Source organism: Pleuronectes platessa, chromosome 22, assembly GCF_947347685.1.
Source record: "Pleuronectes platessa chromosome 22, fPlePla1.1, whole genome shotgun sequence".
NCBI lineage: Eukaryota > Metazoa > Chordata > Actinopteri > Pleuronectiformes > Pleuronectidae > Pleuronectes > Pleuronectes platessa.
The window spans coordinates 16,182,220-16,192,219 of record NC_070647.1 but is presented as its reverse complement, the minus strand read 5'-3'; the positions used below and the strand labels follow the sequence as shown (position 1 = coordinate 16,192,219).

At 45.3% G+C, this 10,000-nt stretch overlaps 1 protein-coding gene across 1 annotated transcript; it reads right to left on the bottom strand.

Annotated features, from left to right (window-relative positions):
• Positions 1-1,357: 1,357 nt before the first annotated feature.
• Positions 1,358-4,086, bottom strand: LOC128428610 (E3 ubiquitin-protein ligase TRIM35). Its single transcript, XM_053414827.1, has 7 exons — positions 4,044-4,086; positions 3,429-3,868; positions 3,202-3,297; positions 2,886-3,116; positions 2,783-2,805; positions 2,566-2,684; positions 1,358-2,111 (listed from the first exon to the last, which is right to left on the bottom strand). The coding sequence occupies exons 2-7, from the start codon at positions 3,858-3,860 to the stop codon at positions 1,567-1,569; spliced, it is 1,446 nt and encodes a 481-aa protein (XP_053270802.1). The 5' UTR covers positions 3,861-3,868; positions 4,044-4,086; the 3' UTR covers positions 1,358-1,566.
• Positions 4,087-10,000: the final 5,914 nt, after the last annotated feature.

Sequence of the window (10,000 nt, the reverse complement as noted above, 5' to 3'; positions counted from 1 at the left end):
TAATAAGGATATAATAATAATAATAATAAACGTATGAATATGTATTTCTCTGAATATTTGATGATCTGCCTTTAGGTCCATCCACAGGAAATCATCATCTGCTGAAGCTCCAATAAACAACATGAAGTATTAAACACGTGGTTATGATTTTTAAAACGCAGTTGATCTCCACATGCTCAGTTAGCACAGCAGCTAATGAGCTAGCATCTGATCAACAGGAGAAACTGATGGAAGCTGATTTACCTGGACTTTACTTTGTGTTCCAGCTGCAGCTGCTCAGTTCAGCACGAGAGGAAAAGAACTGATTCACGTGCGAACTCAACTTTAACTCGTATTAAAGTTATTAAAATAAAGATTCGTACGTCGATGTAAAAAAAAGGAGGAGGAGGGGGAGGGGGAGGAGGCAGGAAGTAAGGAAGGAAGGTGGGAAGGAAGGAAGGTGAAGGAAGGAGCCCAACTAATTAAAGTTAGAAATTCATTTCCACGCCGACTTGAATAATATTTACATACACACACAATTCAGCCCATAACAATTAATAACGATGTATATTAACATTTTTAAATATTCAGTTTCATCTGAAATGGTTGTTGATAATAACAATAGTAGCAAAAACAATAGAAGTAAAATAACAATAACTAAATAATACATATTTTATAATAATAATAATAACAAATATATATATATAATAAAAGAGCCATCTGTGTCATATATATATATATATGATATGATCTGTAAATATATTGTATAAGCTGAAATAATAATAATGGCAGGTATTCATCTGTCCAGGGTTTCTGTGCACTGCCCCGCCCCCCCCCCAGTCCAATGTAGGGATATGAACATCTTATATATTGAAATGGCTGATGTGCATATGTTTAATTGTTTCTACTGTAATAATCGTAAACTTAAAAAGTGGAATATTTTCTCGGGGAAGTCGTCTCCTTTATCTTGATCAGAACCAGAACTTGATGAGTTCTTCTTGGTTTCTTGGAAAATCTGTTCAGTAGCTTTATTATAAAACAAACAAACAAACCACTCACTGTTTCTTTTAAGGCTTAAAACATCTGGTGGCTCCTAAAACCACCGGAGGAACTCATAAGTACCACAAAATCAAGGGAAGTCTTTATATTAGTAAATGATTTATTATCAATTAGTTCCCACAAACCTCAATGACATCATTAGTGAGCACGTAAAGCTTTTTTTAGTCATAAAACAAACAGGACTGGGCTCAAGAGTTTGACGTGCAAGTGCAGAATCATTATGCAAACTTATATTCATAACAGGATAATTCTCTTAAATGCTGATTTCAAGGTCACAGAGTGTTAAGATATGAAGAACCACAGACAAGAGGGGGGGGGGGGGGGGGGGGGACCTTTCAAGTGCAGGGATCAAGTCGGAGTTGAATAATTCTCAGTGAGCAGATAAGGCATTCATCATGTGGACACTGTGGAGAAACACAAAAGATCTGATGCTCTTTGATTTCACCTTCTGAGCAGCCGCCTCGCTCTTTGTGTTATTCAAAGATGTTCCTCACACTTTTTTCGGGGGGAAGAAAAAGTTGTGTCCTCTCAAAAATACTCAACAACCTTCAGGGAAACTTCCTTGGGCTCCACGGTCAGAGGACACTGCTGACAGCCCACCCAGAAGTAAGGGAACACCCGCTCCACGATGGGGTGCTTGAAGGTGTAGATGAGCGCGTTGTCCTGCGGGTTGTGGAACGACACCCGGCCCTTGTCGCAGTCCAGCAGCACCCGGACCTTCTGCGGGTTGTTCTTCAGGGTGAGGCGGGTCAGGGGGGAGGTGCCCGCGAAGTACATCTTGTGGTAGAAGTACACGCACAGGTAGCCGTTCCTCAGCACCGACGACATCTTCTCCTTCCTCACCACCGACTCCTTGGCCACGCCGACCACCCACGCCGTGTTGTCGCCCACGTTCACGTCCCAGGAGTGTTTCCCCGAGGTGAAGCTCTCGCGGCCCAGCACGGCCGTGTCGGGATCGAACCTCTCCGGCGTGTCGGGCAGCAGCTGCTTCTCGTCGCTGTCGCAGACGCCGGAGAGGTCGTCCGACAGGGTGAGCCAGGGGGCGGCCGTGTTCGGGTCCAGAGTGACCGGGGCTGGAGGAAACAAGATGGAGGGCTGCTGTTAGATGTGGTTCATTCAAAACATCTAAAGGAAACTGCAGCTAAAACCTTCTGTCTGCTCAGATTCAGGTGTTTTACTTTTGGTTGTTACTTATGTTCAGAAAAGGCCACAACGCTCCTGTCTCTTTAAGGCCCCCCCTCTCGTTTAAGCCCACTCTGCTCTGATTGGCCAGCCGAACCAATCTGTTGTGATTGGTCAACCAATCGCTGCATGCCTTATGCTAATGAGGGGGTGTGACGTCACAATCCCCCGGAAGTATCGAGGTGTGTTTTCTGTCGGGACTTTTTAAACTTTACTTAACTTTGACGAATAGAAATAAAACTTAAATAAACAGTAGAAGAAATTAAAAAGTAAGAGAGCATCACGTGTCACCTTTTAAAGAATAAACCTGAGCGTGACCTGAAAAGTAACCGAGCACGTTCTCACTGTATTTGATGATTTTCTGCATCTTCTCCCAAACGTGGAACGTCAGAGATCCCACGTATTTGGCCACGTCGATGAGCGCCGCTGGAGCCGCGACCGGAGCTTCAGCTGGAGCGTCGGCGCTGCATGAGGACAATGAGGACAATGAGGACATGGACTTTGTGTCTCAAATTGTAAAGGAAAAGAAAAACTATAGTTTAAAATATAAAAGAGTTTCTACCTTGGCGGCGTCCCCTTGCATTTCTGAAAAACAAACACATTACAATTCACTTAAACAACTGAGATTCAAGTGTTCACGCTCATTTTTAAAGATGTTTACGTACATGAAGGACAAAGATGTCCTCTAAAGCCATCTCCTCCTCCAGCTCTGTGATGGACGCAGACACCGACGTTATATTCCTCTCAATCTCTTCGATCCTCTGCATCATCTCTCGCTTCCTCTCCTCTTCCTCGCTCCTCAGCTCCTCCATCCTGGCGTCCTCCTCCGCCTGCAGGAAGCTGTGGAGCTTCTGAAACTCCTCGCGGGTTCTTCTCTCCACGAACTGGGCCTGGACCTGAAATGAGAAGCAGCGTGTGACGGAGGAAGGTTTGGAAAATGATCGACGCGGTTAAAAACCAGTTCACACCAGGAACCAGCACCTGGATGTGCACCACAGTGTCCTCGTAGTTCTTCTTCATCTTGTCGAACGCGTCCTTCTTCTTCTGCAGCACGCCGATGGCCGACTTCATCTTCTCCTGAGTGGAGAGAATTCATTTTTTGAGAAACTTATGAACACGGCAGCTCATCAGGAGCTGAGACAGACAGCCCGGAGGAGGAGGAGCACATCAACATTCCACCTCAGATCTCCTCATCAGGAGGAACTCACCTTCACGTCGGCCACGGCCTCGCTGACGGGGCAGCAGTCGTGCAGCTTGTGTTTCCTGGAGGTGTGACACACCACGCAGATGGGCTCCTTGTCCAACAGGCAGAACAGCTTCAGCCTCTCCCCGTGCAGCGGGCACATCTCCCCCGGCTCCCCCGGTGGCTCCCCGGAGGCCCCCCCCTCCTCGGGGCCCTCGTCCTCGGGGGCGATCCAGGACTCGCACAGGTTCCTCAGGGTGAGGCTGGGCACGGGGTCGTCCACGCTCTGGGTCCTGCACAGGGGGCAGTCCCGGCTTCGGTCCCGCCGGGTCCAGTACCGCTGCAGGCAGGCGGCACAGAAGCTGTGGCTGCACTTCAGGACCACCGGGTCCTTGAAGATCTCGCAGCAGACGGGACAGGAGAGGTCCACCTCCTGGAGAGAGAGCCGTCCGGCCATGCTGACGCCTGGGAAACGAAAGTGGAACAAACACAGAGACACATGATCGAGCACAGGGACAGTTTGTGTTTATACCCACGAGCACTTTCACTTGGAGCTCTGCTGCACACAGACCAGTGATTAGAAGCTTTCACAGATCAGCTGAGTGGGAGTTTATACAAGAGGAGCTGGATGTAAACATACCCGACAGCCTGTGACAGGAGGACGTGCTGGACTGGGAGCACTTCCTGCTTCCTGTTGTGTTGAGTCACTTTAAGGAGGAGGAGACACAAGGTTTTAACCCTTAACTCACCCCCACATCTCACACAGACTCAATCTAAGCAGGTTTTCACACATTTGAAGCATGAAGACGGAGTAAATATACAATTATGTTAATTTTTATGGTTTTGTTTTAACAATATTAGCTTTTTTGCTTGTGAACTGTGTTGAACATCCACCTCTTCAGGCTCTGAAGTGTTTGAAAATACAGAAATGAATGTTGCCTGAGGTGCAGATACAAGATTCTGCATCAGTGTTTAAAGATTTACAAGCCAGATAAGTCAAGAATAACTGGTTTGAGTTCAAACTTAAAGATTCAATAAGACTTAAAGCAGCTGAACCATTAGTTTAAAATGGGCTTAATAAGAAAAGTAATACAATACAGATGAAGACTACACAGCACTTTATTTTCAATCACGAAGTTTCACCTCGTTTAATAGCAAAAAATAACAAATTAAAACCAAAACCTTTCAGAAACATAAACACTTGAACGTACACGTGATGAGAACAACACTAAAACACCAGAAACCATCTTTGGCTTCACTTTTTGGAGCCGTCATATCGTCCATCTTTGGGTCAGCTGGTCAGAACCCGGGAGTCGGAGCTGCAGAGGAAGATTTCACTGACTGACATTAAAAACCTGCAGCTTTGGCCCCGTGATGTGATGGAGGGGTCGTGACCTTCACTCCGTCCAGTCACCTTTAACAGGAGCTCCAGCATGAAGACACTTTCTTTCCTCGAGTTGCTTTTGAGTGAGATTTCTTCAGAGGCTCCTCTCCGTCTTCTCACGAGAGCGACAGCACAGATGTTCTGTTTGACGTCCATAACAGACGAGCTGAGTTTCCAGCAGATGTTCCAGGTTGTTTGTTTGTTTTTTTCTTCTTCTTCCTGGAACCACTCAGGATGTTATTATTTTTTTAAAGGCGTGCTGAGCTCGGCTTCATCCGAGCCATAAATCATTTCCTTTGTTTATATTTTGTTTCATAAATTATGAATAAAGGTCTTTACAAAGCTATTTAAGTTTTCACACACTGCAAAGTTATTTTATTTATAATTGGAACTTGTCATCGGTGCTTTGTGGAATTTTGAGAAGATGTTTTTGTTGTTAACACTTCATGTGCCACAAGTTAAGTTAATGATATATAGATATGAGTTATGAGATATGTTCCATCTATTACAGCTTTTTAATCCAGAAACCTTTTTATTCGCAAGTGCTCCTTACATAGGATATACCATCATTTTATTATTAGATACATATCTTTTATTTTTATTATTTTAACCCTCTTTTTAAATCATTTCAAATTTTAAATAATAGTTTTTCTTTTTCAATTTAAACTGAAATAATTAATTAATGACTAATATAAAAAACAAATGATATATATCATTTAATATTCATTTTATATTTAACATCAAACAGGTGAATAATCCAGTAAAACAAATCTAATTTCCTGTTTTTTTATAGTTATATTTTTAATAAAAGTAATTTACTTTATGGTATCTACTCTTATTTCAGATTTTTTTTAAATAAAAAGTCTGTTTTATAACTATAACTACTTATGTTGCGAAACAGGAAGGTTCATAAAATAACTGCCGCTGTTGAGTATCTGTCATCATTTCTGATTCATGCAATTTAAATCTGATCCCACGACACTGAGCAATAAAATGTGTCACCAGCTTCAACTCAGAGAAGTTGACAGGTTCCCTCTGCTGCAGTATCTCCTGCAGCCACTAGATGTCAGGATTCACCCGCGTTGGCAGGAAGTCGTTCCTCTGCTCCTGAGGCTTCATTCAGACGAGTGGGTGAAAACAGACAAACATCAGGAGATAAGATTTGATCTGTGTTTCTGAACCACGACAGAAGAAATACCTGTGACCTCTGGGTGGAGCTGTTCAACGTGCACATCTACCTGGGTGTCACAGTCCCCCCCCCCCTGCAAATTGGTTGTCAGCTATTGTGGCCCTGGCTAATAGGGATTCATTATTGCTGGCGTTCGCAGGGCTTCATCAGGGCTTAAGGGTGGGAGAGCGAGAGAAGGTGTGTGTGTATGTGTGTGTTTGTGTGTGTGTGGGGGGGTGTTGTGTCAATCTCCCAGCGTCTAATGAGGACAGGCGGGCGAACACGCTGCAGAGACAACCTCAGTCAGACCTGTCTAACCACATGATACTTCACAGACAGCATCAGGACCACTCACCAAGCCGTGACAGAGCCGAGCTGCTAAAACCATCTGTGCACGATCTCCCCCCCCCAACCCTCTTTTGGGGAATTGATGACTGCAGCTGAAGGGGGGGGGGGTGCATTACAAAACATCATGAGTGAAGCATCAGACTTTCATATTTATTTCAGCCTTGTACAAGCCAATTTGCAAAATGTGGGACAAAAAGTCAATAGTCCATTAGGCCGCTGGGCGGTGTGGTGACGCTGGACCATGAAGAGTCGGCCGGTGATCGGTGGATTTACGGAGAGAGGCCTTGGAATGAAGAAACAAGGGAGGAGGAGGAATGAAAGAAAGAGAGAAGCTGGTTTTATATTGTGTGGATCGATGGATTGATTGCATTAAATACAATAAAGGATAATTATTACAGCGTGAAATTAGCTGAACATGCATCAAGTGTAGTTTTTGGCCTCTTGAATAGATTCACTCAACATTCACTCTTCTTTTAGCTCCGTCTTGGGTCTCCACCACCTGCTGAGGGAAATATTAAATAAAAATAAGTTCTGTTTCTAATCCTCTGTTCCGTTTAAACTATTTTTAATGTAAAGCAACTTGCGCTGCAGTGTGAAAAATGCTGTATAAATAAAGTTAATTAAAAGTTTTATTATGATGCCATCTGCATCAGCCAGAAGCCATTTGATGCTGCACAGGTATTATTTTAAAACAGCTTCCTGTTGAGGCGATGAAGTTTACTGCGAGTTGATGCATTGGGGACATTAGGCAAGAACAAATTATTAAATATACTAAAGAAGTCGGCACTTTTAAGACGCCACTCTTCTGCTCAAGTGTCCCACTGAGCTGTTTGACTCCAGCCGCGTTTGAATCTCTCTCAATATTTGAAGGATATTTGCAGGATAATAACATTCCAGCGCGTATTGAAAGTCCCCGCAGTAAAACGATTACAGTCAGTGGGCAGCAGCTGAGTCAGTGTGCGGAGCGGACAGGACATTATGAGATTAATCTCCAACTTTGGTAATTGTAATTGCTGCCACAGAGGCAAGAGAGGGGGGGGGGGGGGCTGGTGATGGGGAGAGAGAGGGCACCAGAAGCGATTTCCTGCCGTATCAATATTTGATCTTTTCAGTTTAAAATACTTGTGACGCGTCGACAAATCATTTCTCCACCGCCATCAGAGAGGGAGACGCTGCGCCTCCATATTCCATCGGAGGGGTTCTCTTTTCATCTCATCTCCTCTTCCACACATGAATTGAGTGCTCCCTGCAAAATTGGATTAAACGCACAATTTGATTACGTTGTGCGAGGCACTCTAAAGCCTCGGTACCTTGATTTTTGGTCACGTATTGATTTCTCTCCTTTGGATAATGGCGCGGGAAACTTTTGACGACAATCTGACACAGCCCTGTGTGTGTGTGTGGGAGGCCATGACTGAAAACACACACTTGCTTGTTGCTCACAAACACAAACACACACACCAACGTGAATGTGCATGAGGCAGAACCTACACGTTTCTTTTTGGAGGAGCTGCTGGGAAAAAACCTCCTTGAGTCTCTGGAAGGTTGCCAGGTTGTGCAGATTCACAGGAAAGCCACAGTTATCAGTGTTTCCCTCACACACACACAGACAGACACACACACTCTCCCATGCACACCTGCACACAGCGACCCAGCCCAGTGGAGTTTAAAGGAGTGACATCAATTCAATAAGCCCGGGCTGACAGGAGCGTAATACAGCAACACAGCTGCTCTCTCTTTATCTCCCCGTGAACCCATTTCCCCCGCCGGCTTCCTCCTCTTCCCTTTAAACTCTGCCTCAGCAAAAGCAGAGTGATGACAATTTTGTTTTTTTTTCGCCGGATGAATCTGTGCCGTCTGCGATGACCCAAATCTTTATTAGGTTTCTTTTTTTTTGCCGTAAAAAAGAGAGAGAGAGAGAGAGAGTCAGGAAATGGCGTCTGTGTGGTGTCAGGGAAAAGGCTTTTTTCTTTCCCCTGCAGGACTCGAGTCACTTTTCATTTTCATGTCACCTTCGAAAAATTGGAGGAAGCAGGATATCAACTGCTCCTGTTCGTGGGAAAGAATCTCCATTAGAGCGCCGGGGGGGGGCTGGCATTGACCGTCCCTATGTGGGTCATGTGGTCCGGGGTCGAGGCCCCAGCCGCCTGTCACCATCGATGTGTCACCTCGGCTGTGGCGTGACATGCCGGGTGGCGGGCGGGGATCTTTCCCAGAGGCGGGGGGGGGAGGGCGATGTTATCGTGCTCGCATCCCTACAGCACGTTCGGGGGGGCTTCGACTCGAATGTGATCATCACCTGAGGATCTGATCTGCTGCTTCAAACTCCATCGTGTGTGAGGATTTGTTCTGCCCCGGGCTCCCCTTCATTTCATCAACCAGAGGGAGGCGGGGTCTCTTTAGGGCCCAGATGGATGTGCTCGCCCGGCCAGCATCACCCCCCCCCAGGGCCACTAACACGTCATAGTGCACATTAAAAGACGGATACCCCCCCCCTCCGAGGGTCTTTGCTGTACTGGATGGAGGCGGCAGAATCCCCTGCTGACCTCTACAAGTCCTCTACGTGTGTGTGTGTTTGTGTTTGTGTGTGTTTATCACTACGTGCTCCTACGGGGGGGGGGGGGGATAAAAGCACCCATAGAGTGTAATTTGCTTGATAAACGACCTGATAGCCGTGACCTGGACAAAACAACAGCAGAGAAGAGACACAGCATTAAAGATACATGAGGCTTTTGTTTTTAGGCTGTTTGTCTCGATAGATAAATCAAACACATCAGCGATGGGTCAAATATTTGCCGGGTGTTTCCCCGACAGGAGTTTTGTGCGACCCGAGTTATGATTTAAGAATCCGGGGGGGGGGGGGGGGTGGGGGGGGGCACACGTCACTTTTGCACGATGATATTAGTATATAAGTATTTCATCTCAGCCGCGAGGAGGATTTGAATGATATGAATTGCAGCTTTCACCTGATTTTGAAAAAAGTGTCAAACAGTACATCCTGTAATCTGGGAAGTCTTAGTACAGTATGTACATCACACACACACACACACACACAGTCAGACACACACAGTCGGACACACACTGATTCAGAAACTCAGAGGTGCCATCGAGGCCACAGCTGCAAACAGCAACACCACCGCCCACATCGTGTCTGTCTTCATTTCCCATCATGCTTTGCTCCACCGTGTCCCAGCAGCCCTTTGTCCTCACATGAAATCAGACATCACATGAGAAATTCACTTTTCTTCCTGCACATTGCAATGTGCTCAAATTCCATTTAAAAAATAAATCTTTGCACTTTTTAAACTCTTACTGTTTATACTTGGCAGCCGTAAACCCCCCCCCCCCCCCCGTCCTTTACAAGAGGACACATTGAACCGGCCTCGTGATGGATGGTTTTGCTGTGGGGGAAAGAATCAGTCATCACCATAAAAAGAGATTTAAAGGGGCTAATAAACATGTGTAATAAAAGCTACTGTACAGAGAGCTCTGGCTGGATGTAAACACACTGGAAAGGTTACTGCAGAGAGCGTGAGGATCATAAACAGAGTCAGAAACCAGGTTTCACTCGATGGAGAATCTTGTTTGCACATCTTATATATGATGTACTGCAGCTGCTAATAAGCACATGTACATATATACACAGCACATGTATGAATAGGTGTATTAAACTGATTCAATGCATTTTAATGAGGAG

What these genes read in the sequence shown, in the direction of transcription:
- LOC128428610 (XM_053414827.1), bottom strand. Translation starts at nt 3,860, where the DNA reads ATGGCCGGACGGCTCTCTCTCCAGGAGGTGGACCTCTCCTGTCCCGTC. An exon ending in AGGCCGTGGCCGACGTGAAG is followed by an intron (nt 3,298 to 3,428) that starts GTGAGTTCCTCC and finishes CTCTCCACTCAG; the next exon opens with GAGAAGATGAAGTCGGCCAT. An exon ending in TGCAAGGGGACGCCGCCAAG is followed by an intron (nt 2,685 to 2,782) that starts GTAGAAACTCTT and finishes GTCCTCATGCAG; the next exon opens with CGCCGACGCTCCAGCTGAAG.